Below are 19,807 nucleotides of genomic sequence, written 5' to 3'. Positions count from 1 at the left end.
TACAACGTTCAAGAAAACCCTTGCTCTCGTAGCTGGTAGACTACTCCAGTCTTGAAGAATTAGAGCTCTAGACCCTGATAAGATAGCTGGATGAAGAACAAAACCCTGCTTCATTCTCAAATATCTCGCAGAATGGCTGTAACAACTCCTGTAGCTAACAAATGACTTCTTCCACTTACTATTAAAGAATTTTCTAGCAGAAAGGTCTAATAATTCTAGCCAAAAGGACATTGGATTCCTATACACCAACAGTTTCAAAAGATGACCAAGAAACTCTTCTCATTCTCCATGTAGTTGAGATATAGCTTTTATCCTCAACTAGCTGGAAAATCAATCATGTTTTCAACATGCATGAAAACACTCAGAAAAACAACGCAGAGCTGTGTCTTTTCTTGTCTCTCACTGGCCTGTGGCCCAAAGCAGCAAGGAAGGGATCCAAGCAGTGCCTAATAACCCCCACCCCAACTGCATAAGAATCATCCAAAAGAAGCCTCGGAGTGTTTTTGGTTCAGGGCACTCCTCTTGCCCTGCCTCCAAGGCCTGTTAAGACATGCCAGCAAGCGTAACAAGGGTTAGACTCCCATTTAGCACACCTCTACAGCTCCTGAAGCTCAGCATCACTGTAATAAGGTATTTGCAAGCCTTGAATCCCAGTCAACATTTCCATCCATGTACCAAGCCCCAGGCACTCACCTTGTCCTCACTCAGAGGTTCTGCGTTGGATTCATCCAGTATGATCTCCATTATACTAAGCACTTGTTCTGCCACGGCTGCTCCTCCGCTGTCCTTACTTTCCTGCTCAGCCACCAGAGCCTGGAGAAGATGGCAGCAGTTACTGTAACACCACCAGGAATTGGTTTAACTGACCCACACACTTCCACTCACTAACAGATAAGGAATGACTAACAGGTGATTTGCAGTGCCAGTCCAGCAATATTTAAGATCTCTTGTTGTTATCTTAAGGCAGCATGACAATCAGAGGTAGTTTAAATTCACTGTAGTCCACAGAAAACACTTTAGGAAAGTCCAGGTTGTCCTTACCAAGTTAAGGGTTCCCAGCATGACATTCAAAGTGTTCATCTCCGGCTTGACCAACTGCTGACGATTTATTTTCACCTTCACACAGTAACTAAACAGTTTTAACAGCACCTACAAAATACAGAGAATGCATTCTTTACAGTACCTTCAAAATGAGCAGGAGGATTTTGCTGAAACTAAAAGCACTTGATAATATACCTAGTTTCCAGACTTCTGTAAAGTACAAGCCAGATTTTTAGACCAATATTAACCTTAGGACAGCTCTGGTTTTCAAGTAAGTCCAAGGTAGAAAACAATCACTCTAGCAAAACAGGATTTAGTCTTACCAAGTCCTCAGCTTCTACACACTTCAAAGTCTTTGTAAAGAATTGTTAACCAAGAGGAACAGGAGAAGGAAAAAGGGACTTTCTCAGGTTTTCATGAAATAGTCAATTGAAACCTCTGCTCCAACCCTTAAACTGCAATACAAGGCAGACAACTAAACTTCACCATTGTCTGTATCATTTTGCAGCAGATAACTCCTGACACCAAAGAACAGAAGCTGAGACTCACGGTTAAGAGGTGCCGGCCTTGTTTGAAGTCCTTGATTCCAGTCAGTCTGTTAAGCATGCACTCCAAGCCTCCACACTGGGCCATAACACCTGCCATCTTATAAACTTCTTCCTCATCCTCCTCCTCATCTACAGGACAGACATAGATTGTGAAGAGAGGGAAGCAGCTACAATACAGCATGCTCACACAGCCCACGGGGTACAAAACAGTGAAGCAAAACCAGAGAGTATAGTAGGACACATTTACCAGCAGTTCAAGTCACTTCAGCTGTATCGAATTTGAAAAGAATTATGAGCAGGAATATGAAGAAGGGCCAGGCAGAACGATCCTGTGCCATGAAAGTGTTCGCATTTAAAATACAGACTTAAAAGCATTGTTAAAATCCTCCTCCACTCTAGGTGAAGCAGGTAAATGTAGCAAAAGCAATGTCAATCAACTTCAAGCTCACTGCTATAAGGATAATAGTGTCATTGCTCTGCAGTGAACCTCAGATTTCAAATCTAATCCCAGCTTTCAGGAGACAAGTGCATTACCAGTAGTGGAGTCAAGAGACTCGATGAATTCCTCAGTTGCATCTCCTAGTAACCCTCGCATGCGGTAAATGATCCTCATCGGCTCCCCCTGCAAGCGAGGAGAGCATTATATTAACTATACCTCTGTGGACACTTATATACAAGTCAGGTTCTCGTTACAGTGTGTAACAGACACTCCAGCCTCATTTCTCCTTTGTGCTGTTTTGACCACAGATGATAACACAGAGAAATCTTTCACTCCCTCACTCTCCCCTTACTGAGTTGAATTAAAAACAACACCTGCAAAACCACCTGCAAAAACATCAATAACTCATCTATTGGTCTGTCCAGCTTTTCTTGGCATTGCCAATTAGATCAACAGGCTGGTAATAAACAGTATCTTCCTCCTTACACCTCCTCCAACAGTTTCCTTTAGCACCAGTGAAAGATCTAGCCAAGCAAAATGTGTTCATCTATAGAGAAATGCCTGCTTTCCACGGCAACCTTTCCCTCCAAGGGTATTGCACAGCATACCTGGGAAAAGGGATCAGGCACAGCCCAGTAGAAGAAGCAGAAGAGACTAATTGGATGAGTGCTTTCAAATAGATAAGATCTGCAGTGATGGAAAATGAAAGAGGAGGAGTAAAAGGCAATTTAATGAGCTTTCAGCAAGACAGTATATTACTAAAATGATACAGCCAAACACACTGAAGCACAAGCTGTGCTTTTACCCTAAGAAAGGGCTAGTTTTCCAGATGCATTTCCAGCTGGAAATACTGACAGCATATCACTAAACTTTCCATTTTAATCCATAGGTCTGAATAAAAAGCAGAAAAGAAAAATCCCAGATTTGGGAGCAGGAGACCTTGCGAGAGAAAACCTGTCAGAGAGCGCACTAAGCCTAATGTGGAATAAGCAGTGCTTAATGTCACAGCAAATACATAAGCATAGGGAAAGCCCCGGGGGGAAGATCTGCTCAAAGGCCATGCTAGAGACCAGCAATTAACACCACAGGGGCCCTGGTAAAATGGCAGATGAACAAAAAAAGCCAGTGAGAGACAAGGGAAACAAAAAGGGGCCTGAGGTTGCGTTCTTGTGCGCCTGTCTATTTCCTAGGGAACGTGAGCTGCAGCTCCAGAAGCGCTTTGCGGAGGGGCACACAAAGGAAGACAGATGAAAGCTGTTCATAGACAGTAACGCTGAGCAAACTCTGCCTTTCACCGCCAGCACTGCATCCTGGGAGAGCCGCACATCGGCTACAGCTCAGCATCTCACGGGAACGGCACCTCCCTGCTCCGAGCGGGTAGGCACACAGGGGCAGCGCATGCGACAGGCACTCTGATTTCCCTCATTAACTCGATTAGAGTTCAAATTAGCATTCAAAGGTCAAGACCAGCACCTTACTTCCCCATCCAAGTTGGTACTGTACTAAAAATTATCACTGTCACCTAGCTTTGGGCTTGATTTTGCAGTACAGAAGGTGCTTTTACTTAAATAAAGTTTGATGAGAACCATTCCCCATTCAAAATTCACTGAAAACAAGCATTATGTTTGAATTCTTCCCCGCAAGCATAGCAAACAAATAGTTTCAGGAAACCGAAGTTTCAAAGGTGACTGTAACCCAAGACTAAATGAGGAATGAACAAAAAATGTTGGGCAAATCAGTCTTCTTCTATGATCTCAAGTGCTACTGGCAGTGCCTCTAAAGAACATATTTGTAATGGGCAAGATTTAGCCTGTTGGATTCCTTCTCAATGGGAGTTTATGTTAGTGGCTACAAAAAAGGAAGGCAAGAGCTTGTTCTGGACAACATCCACCACTGAAACAAGCTTACTGTGACATGGTGGACTAGTCCCTTAAGACTGTTGGATCCCTTTCTTCATCTGAAAAACAGGCAATACACACTACTAAGGGCAAACTGGGAGAAGGAAATCTGTCATCTTGAGATCCCTACATGAAAAACACAAGAGCAAAGTAATACAGAGAAATGTTGGATGCTCTCTCTGCATAAATAACTTGCGATCATCTCTGAAGTGCAGATTGATGGAGCAATCTGGTGTCCCTATCTGTACACACGCATTAAACTGTCACGTGCAGATGGACTGTGAAATGCGCTTTGAAAGGTGGTGACACAAAGTTCATCTATTTCCCCAAAGGAATGTAAGAAAGTTTGTTACTCAAGAAGACCGTTCACATATCTGACAGGCTACATGGGTAAGTTCAATACACTCACCTGGGTCAGCATTATGTACTTTTAAATCACTTATGTTGCAGAACTGAATAACAGCCTATCCTAAGAAAGCACAAAAAGGTACTGAGTAATTATACCTCAGAAATTATATGCCAGAAAAGAAATCCTGACTTGTGTGATTTTTTTTTTTTCTTTTATTTTTTTTGTTCATATCAAGGACAGGTGCTTTGTGCTGTTAACATATATGAAGATAACACATACCTCATTAGTGGGACACCACACCTTCTTGTAGACCTCAGCCACAGGCAGATCTAAACTGATGATCTTATTGTTCACCAAAAGCTGAAAGAGAGAAAATAAAAAGTCAAGAACAGGCTCACATTGCATCACCATTCTAGCAATCATCAGCTGTCTAGAAATGGTGTCCTCGCACATCCATGCAAGAAATCCACACTTGTGCATTCTCACCTCCATTCCACTGTCATCCTCTAGCAGAGCTACCAGGTCACAGTCCTGGCAGATTTTGTTCTTGATGTCCCTCATGAGTGGCCCAATGCCAGGCTCATTACTGCTGTAGGGATTTCCTGGCATTCTGCCCTGTAAGAAGTCTTCCTGCTGGGGATCTTTCTCCAGAGTTACAAAGAACTCAGTCACTTCATTCTCTTCCTGAAGAACAGCAGCACAGAGTGAGTAAGTTTCCCCCCGACCCATACTCCCATTCCTGCATTTTTATGGTAGCAAGTGACAAGGTGTCCTTAAACTGTCACTCCTTTCGTCACTGGTGCATCCTGCAGTACATTACCACACATGTGGCATTTAGAGGATGTCTAGTATTATTTCACAAGCAAATTCCTCAGCATGAAACAATACTACTGGTTCTGCTTTTCTGCACAGAGCATGCCACAGCAGGGAACCTGAATACTAAAACCTCCAAACGGGATACCGTATTACTACAGTTCTACACTGGCTAATATTAAATCATTATTGTAGACACTACTGTTTTTTTGCCAAAATACAAACAACTATATCTATTTAAGAAATCTAACTTTATAAGCAATGCTACAGCCATCTGTATACTTACAGGATAGATAATACTGCATAGTCTCTCAAAAATGAAGACTGGAGTCCTGTAGTCATCAAGGCTGTAACGTTTTGCAGTCTCTATACACACTGCCATAAATGCTTTGGTTTCAGATTCTGTGCCTGCCAAGAAATAGAAGTATTAAAAAAGACACAGGAGTCAATTTCACAGGTTCCATTTTAACTCAGTATACATAATAAATCTGTCTGCAATAAGCACTATACTTTGGTGCCCTCTTCTTTTGCATATCCACTACTTAAAAGATGAAAGGCTATTTATTGGTACGTTTACTAGCAAAACACTTTGCATGCTTGGGCTGCAGTAAAGCAATCCCATAAAAAGGAGGAGGTTTAAATTCCTGGAAAATAAGAGACAACTTCAGGAATGTTATTTACCTTTTCTGTGCCAAAAGGAAATATTGGAAGGTCCAAGTCATAAAAAAGCCTTTCACTATAGTAGTCTTTTAGAAGGAATTTCTTTGTGCGGCTCTAACTATCTGCTTTTTCATCTTGGTTGACCCAGACTCTGGATTTAAGGAACTGAGGTGGTTTTACCTGTTGTCATATCTTCCAGCATCTCCAGCAGCATGTCCTGGGTTTCATCAATCAGCTTTGTTCTCTGTACTACTAATTTCCTTAAACACAGGTAACCATTCAGGACCGTACCCACCAGACGGCTTTTGAAGTGACGTTTGATGGACTCCACCTCCACGAAGGAAGAGAGAAGACCTAGAAAGCAATGAGATATTCAGGAAATCGGAGTTTCATTTGTTAGCTCTAAATTTCATACGGCCAGCAAACAGGGCACAGCAGCACAATGAAATGGCTTGTTACAACTCCCATTGTCAGTCTGTGGTTTAAAGCTCACTTCTATGAACTGAATGGTGGGAGGCAAAAACCCTGGCTTGCGAGAGCTGCCTTGTAAATTATACCATATGGGACCATGGTGACTGAATGAGGAAAGTGTATAAGGAGCTTTCCAAGTGCTTGATACAACATTCTGCACTTGTTGACATTTTTCTGTTGCAAGATATTTCAAAAGCAGGTGACTGCTCCCCTTCTAATATTTAAGCTACCTCTGATGATGTGACAGCAAGTGCAGTACATGACTCTATCAGTTACATCACCAAATTGGTCACTCCTACAATAAAGTAAAGAATCAGTGAACACTTGGATTCTTTCCCAGGACATATTTATCAACATGTTTTTTCTTCCAAGAAGCCAGGCTTTATGAATTAGTCCACTAATTTTTGAAGAACATGGAAGAGCATACAGAAAAGAGTGACCTAGCTAATGGTGTACTTCCATTTCCACCAAGTTTTTGAAAAACACATACCCTAGAAGATTCAAAAAAGAAAAGCTACCATAGAATAAGTAGGTAGGAAACAACAGGTAGGAATAAATCAGCAGTGTTTGCAATGGTCCCAGGAATTATACTGTACAATAAACATAATTAAGAAATGGAGAAGAAAAGTGATACGACGAAGTTTGCTCACGATACGTTACCAAAGTTCAAGTAACTAAAACCAAACTGACCACAAAAAATATGGAAAAAATCCATTTAGGGGTTAAGTGCTAAATTGACGGCAAAAATCCAGTGCTGACAATTGCAAAACACTGAATCACATCTCTGAAATTCTGCTACATGCTGTTACAGAACAACAATCACCCCATCTCTAATCCTACTACAGGACTTGCGTTGATGCCACCAAATACCTGTGAGACTCTTCAAGGCATATCCCTGCTGCAAATCAGTGCTGAGTGTTGCTTCCTCCAAGGCAAGCAAACGAGCTATTTCCTGAAAATAATTAACAAGCCTATTAGGACAAGAAACTGCAATGGCAATAACAACTGGCTGACGAGAGTCTAACACAGGGTTCAAAGGAACACAGCAAAGAAACAGAGCCAGCCACACAGAAACCAGAATTGCAGTGCAGCAGCAAGGAGGGAAGGGGGAGAGGAGAGAAAAACTACCCCAAGCATCCTCCTCATTTTCTCCCTATACCTACCTATCACCACTGCTTTCCTCTAGTGGCCCTCCATGATGGACTCAATGCCACCATTAATAGGGAGGGTGTCATCTGCCTCTTTGGAGTGCACCAGGGATCACCACAGAAAACTCCTAACACTCTGAAGACTGTCACTTAAATGTGCTGCTTCTCCAGCAGGCTGTAATTCACACTCAAGGAATGGTAGCACACCTAATCCTCCCTTGTCGTTAAGGGCTTTCGGAGTCCAGTCTGGCAGCTAAGAAGGCTTCCAACTTGGACATGGTGCCAAGACAGTGTAGCAATATTTACACCCCTTAGCATAGCTGCCCCCAGAGCATTTAATTAATGTGTACCAGTCAGTATGCGCTGAGGAATGCTACAGCTGGGGCTAAAACCACTGTAGCTGTTACCATTCAGAGATGACAGCACGGAAGTGTGAACTTCACAAACCTGGCAAGGATCAGCAACAGGGCACTGAACGAAGAGATGCAGATTTCAAAGCAAAAAAGCCAAAATGAGAGGTCAGCGGAAGCTTTCTGTTGCTACCTAGCTCCTCCATACAAGTCCATACCTTAGTGATGAGGCTGCCAATATAGGGCAGAACCCCCCTGGCTGCCAGGTAGACCTTCCAGTGGGCCGGTTTGATGAGTTTCTGATACAGTGCCAGGTACTCAGCGGCACACTCGCCAGCAATGCTCAGTTCATCCAGGTAGCTAGCAAACAGAAACACAAACTGACAACCACTTCACAGTAACAAGAGATATTCACAGCTTAAGGACACCATGGAAAGAAAGAAAAAAACCAAAGGCTCCAGAAATCTATCCTCCCTGTTGTCCTCCTAGCTAACAGCATAACTGTTATTCATTACTCAATTGCTAAAGTGGCATTTTGTCCCAAAAAGGAGTTCCCCAGCTGTGCTACTAGCATCAATTGGGGTAAGTTATGTCACAGGAGTTGGAAGAGAGTTCACCCTATTATTTTGCTGTATAGGAGGCAGGAGAAATGTTGTCTACATGGCCAAACATCATCTGCTTACCTCTGGAATAAGTACAGAACTGCAATAGCTTATTGCCAGGCAGCAAAGAAAAGGTCTCCCTAAATCTATACCATCCCAGCCAATTAAGTTTTAGAATCCAGCCCAAAAAGACCTGTGAACCAGAGGTATGCAAGGGAGAGGTGTGAGAAAAGTTGGAAGAAGGGAGAGATTCTCATGGGAATTAAAGAAAAATTATCCTGGAGCTGCCAAGTGTGGCAACACGGAAATACCTTGTCAGGAGATCAAGGACCTGCTGTTTGCGGCTGGGGATGGTAGCCAGAGCTTCCACAATAGTACACGCAGCTTGCCTTGCAGCTTGAGTGGCAGGAGTAAAAAGCACCTAAGGCAAGAGCATTAAAAGACGGTATCATTTGATGTGCACAGTTAAAGTAGTGGTATTTTACAAAAGGCACAGCATACACTAGGACAGTTTGCTGACCTGGTGGCAGCATTCTCTTGTTCTTCCCAACACTTGATTCTCTGAGAATGCCTACTTTGCTTGCCACCAAAATGTTTAAACAATGCACTGCGTAGGCAACATACTAATCCACATACACAAGAAGAAAAACTTTTGCCCAGGACCTGTGAAAATTCACTAGTCAAAATGCAGCTAAGTAGACAGGTAGGAGCACGGTAGCAATTAAAGGTTCATAGTTTAAGAAAATGCAGACTACTGGATAAATGTTTAGATGTAGTATTTTTAAGGGAATAAAGCTGCAAACCTGACTTGGAATTAGATACAGTCAGTTGCAGTCTCCCCAAATATCACTGTTTATATTGTCTGCAAAACGTGTAAAATGCGGCAAACTACCAATAATCTCCGATGGTTAACTCGGTCCAGTGCATTCCACTGGAATTTTCACCCATGATTACCTGTCGCAGCCAATTGTTGTGTCCCAGCTTGAGATCCAGAGGGCAAGTTCTCTTCCCACGGCGACTCATGAACTGTTTCCATTTCCAGACATATTTTTCCGACAAGTAGAGCTGGTGAAGCTCAGCTTTGCTGGGTGATTTCCCATTGGCATCTATACCTGCAATATTGAACACAGCTCAAGAGAACTGTCAGCAGCTATTAACTGCAAACTGCCATTGTATTTTTTTCGTCATACTGGAACTTTCCAATCTCCAGCTGAGAAGCTGAGTAGCTTCTCATTTCTTTCTGCTGCCACACTTCTGTGTGGAGCTATGCTCATTTCCAAGCCAGATGCGAATCCCATAGCCTCTCAGGGAATGCAATCAGCTTTTCAGTTGGCTGGTATCATTTTAAATAAGCAACAAGTTTCGTATTTTACATTCTCCTGCTTATCTTCAGGCACAGTGCATCTTCTGCTCAGGTTTGAGCAACACAGCCTAGAAAAGTCAGTGCTAAAATCTCTAAGGACTACACAGCTAAGTGTGAAGGTGATATCAGGTGTCATGGGACAGAAGCCAACACAACTCTACAGAAGTACATTCCTTATTGAACCTGGAGGGATACACATGTTCCTTCACAAAATTGCACCAAGTTAAAAGCACAGGACTACCTCTGGCAGGGAGGCACTTTTTCCAAGCTTCATATGATGCTTTGGGGTCCCTCTTGAGCCAAAGCTGAGCTTGTGCATGGATTTCATTGCTGTAAGGCTTCACAGTGGTAAGAGCATCCACAGGCACATCCTAATAAACAAAAAAGCTCTATGATTCCTCAGAAAGCCACAGCCTTTTCCCTTAAGAGTTACTCCTGTAGGCGAATCACTGGTTGCATCTGTTCCATGAATAGGTAAATGCAGCTCTTGGACAAGAGCAGGGTATACAATTTCTGCTAATGATGAGCTAAGAGAGATGCCTCATTTCAGTTACTACTGAAATATCAGTAAACCCATCTTTGACATCCATCTGTGATTATCAGATAGCTAGATCAAAGCAGAAACATACCTCCTCCCTTGCAAATGTTATCCTAAATTACAATCAAGGAGCAGCCAATCAATGTCATTTTTATCAGAATTGTACCTCTGTATTTAAAAATTAAAAAAAAAGTCAAAAGTACTTGATTCTACTATGTTTAGGTACCTGATTCTACAAAGCTGTCGAAAGCACCAAAAGCCTGCCCAAAATAACCAAGGCATAGCTTTGAAGTAGCTCTTTCCCCATGCCTCAAATCTGAGGGGAAAAAAATAATGCCCTGTTTTGGTGGTCAAAACCACCAAAGAACAGTAAAAATGGAAAGCAGTTACCTGTAATTTGCAGTCTGCAAAGACAAAAGTCACAGGACTTGTGCTTCCCTAGTAACCATGACCAGGAAAAGCAAGCCCTGCCTTCCTCACAATGTTATTAATCACCAAGATCAGTGTGCAGGACTTTAATGAGCAAATTTTCAGATGCTTTGCTCAGCATCTGTCTAAGGCAGTACCTTGTTTTTCTTGCTGGTTGGAGCAGGTGGCTTGATCAGCTTTTGAAGAATGCGCAGGCACATGAGGGTGATGTTTTCAACAACCACTGGAGTCTTAATGTTCACTGCCATCAGAAAGAGGCTGAGAGCTGACAGACAGACATAAATTTTCATTCCACTGTAAGATCTGCAGATAGGACACCTCCACAGCTCTATACAGCATATCAGAAGTGTTTAGACTTAGGTAAGACCTCATATCCTCAAGCAAAACTATCACATTCTCATGCAGCCATGGATGGAAAACAATTATTTTCTATTACAGCAAGAGAGCCTTGTCATCCTTCCATTTACACCTTCATCTTTCTATTTCTCAGCACTCCTGTTTCAAGAAATGCACTACCTAAAGACAAAGCTATCTGGTGCTAACTCCATTTTTAACCCTAATCACAAGCTATATGAGTCAGCACCAGTTCCCTTCCTTAAAATCTTACTATAGTGAATGGACCCGGGCATAGCATTTTAAAATAAAGCTTTCATGCTAGTCGTTTGAACTCACCACAACGTAGTCGGAGCTCCCAGCAGCTGTCTTCCTTCGAGATGGAATCTGTTAGCAGCAACATTTCATACTGGAGGCTGCTAGCCTGTAACACAGACACATGTTCAAAGGCTTAAGAAGTCTTGGTGACACAGCAGTCCTTTTTGCCTTCTGATATTTAAAAAACACAGGTTCAAAACACATCAATCTAAGCAAATTTAATCCCATGCCCATTTGGGATGACTGCAAGCAACAGCCAAGACAGGCAAAACCTTTCAATATACCAGTAATCACCTGATCTATGGAAATAATCTGCTAAACACCTTGAATCCCATATGCCTGAGGAAACCTAGGCATATACCTGTGCTTTACTCTAACGTTTATCTTAATTCCTATCAAGACACAAACACCTTCCGTATTACAAATAGATGATGATAATAGAGAAGATGCAATGATTAGAATAGACCAGCAGTTGCAGAGGGGAAGAAAAAAGAAATAGGAAAACGCTGGAGTCTCTCACCAAGTCTGGATTTGCCCAGTGTCCCTTCAGAGCTGCAGAGACCTTCCCAATGATTAAGTCATTCATTTGCTGTGTGGCCTCTGGATTGTCCCTAATTCCAGAAGGAAAAAGAGAATGCTGTTATGCTGTGCTCGTATTAAATAGCAAAAGCTCCTGGGATTTCAGCCTAGTTGGTAACAAATGTACAAGCAGTTAGTCTACAGTTTGCTGATGTAAGATATCTCCCCTATAAAGCTACTCCCTTCTGATCATGCTTTTACAAGCATGTGGCTTTCCAGAGCTCACTGGAAGTCAGAGGGCTGCAAACACTGAATCAGACCTAACCTGGTCAGAAGGCACATGAGCTGACGGACCTCCTCCCGCATACTGGCTGCGCCCCGGCGCAAGTTGTAGTCAAAGAGCTCTCGGATAAGGCCCTGGGACACAAGGATATGCCTGATGGCAGAGTTGGTCGCCAAAGCCCGAAGCAACGTTATGCAGTGTTCAGTGACGGCTGAGGCACAGCCATAGCATTTAGTTGATGATGTGTGGCCACAGCCTAAAACAGACAAGGCACGATACTGGCTGGCAGTAAATGTGGGTTGGACAGTGGTTCGCGAGGACTTTGTTGCAGCCTCTCTCTGTTGGAGATCATATTCCAGGAGCTCCTTTCGAGAGGCAAACACTTTCTGGAAACACAGAAAAGGAGAAACAAAAGTTGTGGAACTATGAGGCAGCACATAATTGCTAATCCCATTCACAAGTTATTTTCACTGTGTATTTTGTGGAGAAACATTTTTAACCAAGTATCTCAAAATCCTTCATGTCAATGGCAGACTTGGGAAATCCATTAGAAATATCAGCCTAATTCCCAGTTATCTGACCTGTTTAAAGGTTTGTTGTCTACATTACACGCAATTTAACGCTGGAAATGTGACAAATCCATAGAATTAATGGTAACCATAGCTTTTAGAAATGATTACTTTTTATTTCCCTGAAAACATGCAGCTGATCACCTATTGTTAATTATATCATTAAACACAGAACAGCAACGTCTTTCTTTCTACTTTGATATGCACTGTATCTGGTGACAGAAAAAAAACCCCATGACCCAAATTCAGAGCTAAGCACATCATACCTGGATAATTTTGGAAAGTTCATCGAAAGAGTTCTTGCAGTCACCACAGTACTCCTGGGCTAACTGGAGTATGTATCTATTCACACTAGCTGAGGTAGAACTTATCCCTCCACTACTACCAGATTCATCCTGGAACAGAAAACCAAAAAGGAATCTTACGTGGAGGCTACACACAAAAATAAGTACTACAGAACAGCATCTGAGGCAAGGACCTTTAGTTGCTCTTGGCAGTATAAAAGCCACTGTCTCACCAGCCTAGAGTTCTGTGCAAGATCCATCTGTCCCCTGTTACCTGTGGCTTTTCAGGAGCTGCCTCATTCACTTTACACAGAAGGTTTTCCAGCTGCGGTCGGTGTCCCATTAGCTGGTGATACACTCTGTCAGCCTTGTCCAGGAGAGTGTTGATATTTGTTACTGCCTAAGAATAAAAAAGGAAAGGAAACTCTTACTTTATGTTCAGATGCAATTTATAATTCTACAGAACTACAGCCACCAATCTCCAATTCCTCTTTCTCTTTTGCCTTTCTCTGGCAAAAAAAAAAAAAAAATGGTGATCCTGCACCCTGCTTCTGCCACGAGTATCACTGCTGACACTATACTCAGCACACTTATCCTTTGGGACAGGCCACATAATGCAATGGGTTCTTCATTCATTAGCAGGGCTCCTCAGATGGGATGGTAAAGCATACAATACAATCCAAATACACCCCCTTGTACAGCAAGGCAAAGAGATGTAGTGCTAGATAGCTAGTTTATAAGTAAAGCACTGAATTATGTTTTTTGAAAAATTACTTATTTAGTGGAGCAAGACAGTAAATGAGGAATGCATTAGTCATGAGAAGCCTCGAAGGAACACTGCTTTTCATGTTACTCTCACGAGGAATGGACCTCTGATGTCCCTACACTTTTGACCTGGCCAAGAGATATAGCATTTCATTAATCAATCTGCTATTAGTCTCACCTTCTTTCGATCCTCTTCATTTTCTATGGGATCCACTGCACAGCAGGGCTTGGCATACAACATGAAGTCAAAGCGAGCATATTTACAGAACCCACAGGCATTGCAAAGGAAGGGATCTTTCTCATCATAATTAATGGATCTGAAAGGCAAGCCAGAAAGGTCAAAGAATGCACCTGAGCTTTATAAAGGTAACTGAGGCAATGAAGTAAGCTGTGAATGGACTCAGTAGGTAAAAGAGAAGGATGGCCCTTAAAACATCTAACCTACCAAATTGCCCTGGGGAAGCCACAAGTGAAACATGAAGTACATGAGAATTAAAACCTACAAATCAGGCAACAAAAAAAAAATCCTTACAGAAGCGGTGCCACATTCTGGCCAGAAAAAGCAGAAACAGATGTGAATTTGCTCCTAACAATTCTAATTTAACTACAGTAATTCCCAGTAGAACATCAGACTAGGGCACTGTGCCCTTTACAAGAACACAGATAAAAGGAAACCATTTTGCTTTGTAAGGTCTAGGCTTTCAATAGCTTTCACTCTTTACCCAGTTGCAGTGGGACTAGCTACAGCATACTTATTATCCCGTTGCAGACTAGAGTACCATGACACAAACTGATTTATAGCTCCCATAATTCAAGAAGGGATGTGGAAACCTTTCAATATACCAGTAATCGCCTGATCTATGGAAAGAATCTGCTAAACACCTTGAATCCCATGAGGATTAGAGAGGAATATGGGACAACAATAAGGGGAGAAGAGATATCAGATAAGGAGACAAAACTCACAAAAGAGAAGGATTTATAATACTGTAGTGAAAGCCTGAATAGCACACAGTAAATTACGCCCTGAGCCCTGCTCTGAATGAGGAGAGTACAACAAAAGCTCTCAATAGACAAGCGAGCACTGTCCATCCAGCACGCTAAGTCAGGGATCCTGTGGGGAAACCCCCCTGCAATGGTATAATTGAACTCCAGCCTCATGCCCGTGAACAGGCAGGCCAAAAATAACCTCCGCCTGGGAATTTTCTTTTTTAAACTTCTGAGGGCTTGATCTGAAACTTCGGCGTTCTTTCAGTAGTGTCGTATCAGGTTTCCTTTGTTAGCCTGCATTAACGTTAAATCCCTGTAAGCCTGTTTTATACTTCTCGACTAATTTGATTGTGCGGTTGTATTAACCAGAATCATGTATTTAAATAGCAGGGTATTTTGTTGAACATCCAACACAGGCAACAACACAAGGGCTCTGTAAACCCCTGGTGCTGGCTCCATGAGGAGGAATGAGGATGACATACCTACACTTGTGGCACTGGTACACATTTTCGCCGCAGTTCCCACACACCCCCGGGTTGGCTGGGACGGATGCGCTACACCGGGGGCACTGCAACGTCTCCGTGGAAGCCTGGTAATTCTCATAGAAATCTGCAAATTCAATCATCAGGTTCGAAGCCACAATGGGCAGTGGCAAATCAATCTTCACCTCTGTCTGGCCTGGGGTCAGCTGGACTTTTTTAGCTTTGTGCCAACGAGCCGGCCTGGGAAAAGGAAAGAAAGCAGCATGGTTTTTCAGTGGGGAAGTACCCTCCCTGCCCACGTATGAAGAGAAGTCAAATGCAACCGTCTCAGCTCCAAATCTACTTTAAATGGGATGAATGGAGAGCAGTTCTAGGATTCGTTTCCTTAGCTTCTGTATTGACATGATATGTAGCCAGAAATACATTTTAAGCCTTTATCCTCTTCATAGAGAGAGACTGTTTAGGATTAAAGAGCTGTTGATGCCTCATGGAAAAACTTTAATTCTACAGACATTTTCTAGGGATTTTCACCTCCATTTTTTTATTAGTAAGGACATTTGCATGAAAACAGGATATTTATTTCTAAAGATCTCATCTGCTCCCACTGCTTATTCTCAACCTGAAGTCAGAATCCTCTCTTTGTGACATCATAATCCTTTCCACAGCAGCCACTTGTGATGTCACAGAGGATTAAGACTTCAAATAAGCAATAAGCAGCAGGCACAGATTAATCCCTAAGCCAAAGAGATCTGATTCTGGTGAGAACATCTCAAGAAGTAAGAGGGGAAAGCATATAAGTCGAAAAGGAGCCATTTTTCATAGGTAAAGCAGCAACCAAGAGTTAGGCCATCCAACTTCTAAGTTTAATTCTACTATATGGCTTCAAACAAGTAATGTTAATGCTTTCTGCATTTCTGGATATGCTGCAACATCCAAATCCTTTTCCAAGTCAAACTCTCCAGGAGGTGCTCTTGGTATTAATACTGGTTTCCACACAATTAAGTTAGGTGCTTAAAACTCAGTCTGTACAAAGTTTGCATACACAAAATTTACAGGCATATTTCAAGCTCCAGGTGAAATTTGCATCTTCGACAATTTTTTGGAGGAGATTCAGAACAATCCCACTCAATGTGGGCTGACAGTGATGAGTAATAGTCTAAGAAGGAACATTAGCTAAAACAAGAAGCCAGGAACCTCAATAGAGATTGTAATGTCAAATTCAGAGACTTGCACACAAAAAACATGGACAAACATACTTGTTTTTCAGCTCCACTATGGCTTGCACTGTCCTGTTGTTGTAATAGAGGTTGATGGTTCGGACCATTTTGGTTCGTTTCAGGTCTCCTATCTTCACTGTCACTTTGCTGATGGTGTGGCTGCCAATTAGTTTCACCACTTGCTGGGTGGTAGTATACCTCGTGTCCACTTTAATGGAGGAAAGCTTGATGTACTGAGAAGACAAAACCAAGAACACACTGCCTATATGATTACATCCCAAAAAACTCAGAAAAACAGCCAATCGTGCTGCTGTAAACGGTTGGGATCCCTATAATTAAAAAGGCTTTAAGAATAGCAGCTACTTACACAGAAGGGCACCTCCGGATTGTTGCAGACAAGGCAAGGATCGCTCTCCAGGTAATAGCCATCAAATTCCACCAGCCCAGACAGTGTGCTGGAATGAGGGGAAGAACATTGACATACGTAATTTGGCATTCACCATGTTTTAAACACAAGCCATTCAATCAGAATCGTTTCAGTTTACCTGTAGTCCCCAGTTCCAGATTTAGTAACAGAAGAGTTACAATGTAAAGCACATTGAAAATTATTGCTTTTCTCTAGGCAGCATTTTAGTATAAGTATTAACTGCCAATGTATGAATAAGAACACAACACTTAATTCTGCAAGTCTATATTCTCCAATTGGTCCTAATATTTTGTAACATTTACTGAAAATGAAAGCAAAAACACTAAAGTCAAACTACTGCTGATAGCACACAGAATGTCACATTTTTCAGATGGCAGAAAGGCATCTGCTATTCTCCCAAGACCAGCTATTCTCCCAAGACCAGCTGCAGCAAGCATGCAATCTCAGTAGGGGTCCTTCCTCCACCACAATTTTATTAGAAGAATTGTGTATTCCCCTGTGGATCGCAGCTCGTCTGCTGAAAAGCTCTTTAGTGAAATGGATCAAAGTCAGAAGTAACTCACTTGTAAATGTTGGAGTTAGGGTGGTTGGTAAGAATGTGGTTTTGAGTCCGGAGGATCTCCACAGCCTTTTGGGAGTATTCCTTCAACTGAAATACAATTAGGAAAATACTGTCTTCTCAACATTTTTTTTTTATTGCTACAAAGACATAAAGATTTCTCATCTTGTGGTATTCCAGGTCCCCCAAGAAGATGCATGCACTATACCCACAGGAATTTATGTGGTTAAATCATTACCCAGGAATGTAATAGATCCTAAAATTAGACCTGTACCACAATAACAGTGCTATTTGTCAGCCAATCACTGCAAATGCCTGCCAAGATTCATAAGGCATTCCCAGCTCTTTAAACATACATATGCAAGTATCAGTGCGTCTGAATTACTTGTTCTCAAGCCCACTGGTCCCCTAAGAAATCCTACCACTTCCTTTGTTCAAAAGTCATGGTTACAAAAGATTTCTAGGAGCTGAAATATCAAAAATCTATAAATTAGAACTAGTAGATAAATGTATTTTCCCACAAAGGCTTCCTGTGGGAAAATTTTCCTCTAAATTAAAAAAAACCCACCGAAACCCCAAAATCCTCCCCATCAAAAACCCCAAAACAATAAAACAAAAAATCCACACTCCCCAATTTTTTAAGGACCCTGCCTTTTTTAACATTGAAATTTGGGGAAGAAAAATAATTTCCACCAGAAGCTCTTTTGACAGAAAATCTGTCCCAGCGGTATCATAAATGAACAGTAACATAATTCATCGGAAGTAGCAGAACCTGGGATGCTGTACCTCCTTTTCAGAATGACACCGTACCTTTTTCTCAGTCTGCTGTGTTTTCAGAGAGAAGTATCCCAGGAGATCTACAAACTGGGCAGCCTTTCTTCCATAGGCTGGAAGTTCTGGCCAGATTGACCACATGAGATCCAACAGTAATTCCTGCTGAGACTTGTTAGAGTTCCTGTTGAATGGATTACATATCAATTAGGCTTGTAAAGATAGTTATATAGACTGCATAGCACACAATCCTATTCAAAAGTAAAATAGGTGCTACAGTTCACCAAACTTGAAAACTGTTATCTTGCTATACATCAGAGTTCACAGAGTTAAATCTCATCGATTCTTGCCACCAGCTGTTTTCTAGCACTCTCTGAAACGAAAGCAGCCGACTTGCAACAACTGAATAGAGTTCTGAAGGAGTTCAGCACCATAAAAAGTGTGCTTTACCCTACATAACTCCCAACTTGTTAACTGTATGAGTCTGCATCTGCCTCAGAAATTCACTTGCCCACAAATACCTACTCCTGTAGATGTCAGGAGCCAGACTCTGCAGACAAAAATAAAATGCTCCTGGGAGATGGTAACTCAAATTGATCAGTAACAAGTAAGTAACAACTTCTACCTCCAGCCCCAGTAACTGCAACATAGTGTGAGCAATTCAAAGGGGTGCAATCATCTCCAAGCTTCAGCATCCTTCAAGACAGAGGCATTAACTCTTACACAAGGACAGAGCTCTCCATAACTGACTTGAGACTGGCTAAGAGGAGCCAGGTCAGAGACTCCCTTCCCAGCTCACCTGTAGATGTGCAGTGCAAGGCAGTGGGCCTGCCATCTCACGGAGGACGAGTTAGACTCCAGCAAGAAGCAACGCAGGAACTGAATGAGGGTCTCCTTATCAGCAAACTTGTTCAGCTGGTTCACCAGAGCTGTACACAGCTGATCTTCCTGACTGCCCGAACTCTCGCCTAGGGGATACCAGATGGCAGAAGACAGACAGACTTAAGACAGCAGGTGAGTGGAGCACCTCACAGGCAGGCTAGCTTCCTATTTTATAGATCATAGAGCAAGGATAATGGGGAAAAATTACTGTGTTTCAGGCAACAAGCTAGTTTAATGTTCCTTTCTCTTTCAAAAAATATAACCTAGTACTCCTGACTATCACAGAAGAAAACTGCTGGAATACTTGCCAGTAAGGATGTGAGAAATGTGCTACACATTCTGATAAAAAGAAAAGGATCAACCATGGGACAGTGAAAAGACTCAGTGAAAAGAGAATTGTCTGACAGAGAAAGCCAAAATGGTTCCTTGAAGAAAAGCCAAGAGAGAATTTATGCCTGTGACTTTTATAGGAAAGCTTAATTACTTTCCCAGGACTTTGGATATCCATTAAGCAGCAGCCCTGGCTCCAACATAGCTTAGAAGTCAAACAGAGGAAACAAGTCTGAACATAATCATTGAAGAGCAGAGCTAACTGGGTGTGCATCTCCAGTACTTGTTTTAATCCCCATGAGCATTTCAACCTCCTACAACCCAGGACAGGCAAGTTAGGTGGAAGCTACTTCATCACTAGAATAGGTAACTTCCAGTAGACAACTTAAAGCCCACTCAAGTTAATACATACAGTGGGTTTGGGAATATACT

At 42.1% G+C, this 19,807-nt stretch overlaps 1 protein-coding gene across 3 annotated transcripts in view; it reads right to left on the bottom strand.

Annotated features, from left to right (window-relative positions):
* The window catches only part of UBR4 (ubiquitin protein ligase E3 component n-recognin 4), a 79,437-nt gene that overhangs the window by 11,862 nt on the left and 47,768 nt on the right, over positions 1-19,807 (bottom strand). For 2 of the 3 annotated variants that reach the window (XM_049810013.1, XM_049818493.1), the window contains 26 exons: positions 18,963-19,131; positions 18,203-18,347; positions 17,397-17,482; positions 16,774-16,861; positions 16,446-16,639; positions 15,190-15,429; positions 13,899-14,037; positions 13,230-13,355; positions 12,938-13,066; positions 12,145-12,488; positions 11,821-11,911; positions 11,322-11,406; positions 10,787-10,914; positions 9,924-10,053; positions 9,274-9,431; positions 8,631-8,740; positions 7,936-8,077; positions 7,090-7,171; positions 5,929-6,102; positions 5,375-5,496; positions 4,762-4,959; positions 4,555-4,635; positions 2,124-2,211; positions 1,591-1,718; positions 1,042-1,149; positions 694-813 (listed from right to left, as the gene is read on the bottom strand). In XM_049810013.1, the coding sequence (XP_049665970.1) occupies positions 694-813; positions 1,042-1,149; positions 1,591-1,718; positions 2,124-2,211; positions 4,555-4,635; positions 4,762-4,959; positions 5,375-5,496; positions 5,929-6,102; positions 7,090-7,171; positions 7,936-8,077; positions 8,631-8,740; positions 9,274-9,431; positions 9,924-10,053; positions 10,787-10,914; positions 11,322-11,406; positions 11,821-11,911; positions 12,145-12,488; positions 12,938-13,066; positions 13,230-13,355; positions 13,899-14,037; positions 15,190-15,429; positions 16,446-16,639; positions 16,774-16,861; positions 17,397-17,482; positions 18,203-18,347; positions 18,963-19,131 (3,605 nt within the window). Of the gene's footprint in view, positions 1-693; positions 814-1,041; positions 1,150-1,590; positions 1,719-2,123; positions 2,212-4,554; positions 4,636-4,761; positions 4,960-5,374; positions 5,497-5,928; positions 6,103-7,089; positions 7,172-7,935; positions 8,078-8,630; positions 8,741-9,273; positions 9,432-9,923; positions 10,054-10,786; positions 10,978-11,321; positions 11,407-11,820; positions 11,912-12,144; positions 12,489-12,937; positions 13,067-13,229; positions 13,356-13,898; positions 14,038-15,189; positions 15,430-16,445; positions 16,640-16,773; positions 16,862-17,396; positions 17,483-18,202; positions 18,348-18,962; positions 19,132-19,807 lie in introns of all 3 variants that reach the window. The other variant, XM_049801416.1, reaches the window with a different exon arrangement.

Source organism: Accipiter gentilis, chromosome 1 (genome assembly GCF_929443795.1).
Source record: "Accipiter gentilis chromosome 1, bAccGen1.1, whole genome shotgun sequence".
Classification (NCBI taxonomy): Eukaryota; Metazoa; Chordata; class Aves; order Accipitriformes; family Accipitridae; genus Astur; species Astur gentilis.
The sequence above is the reverse complement of the archived record's forward strand: the minus strand, read 5'-3'. Positions and strand labels throughout refer to the sequence as shown.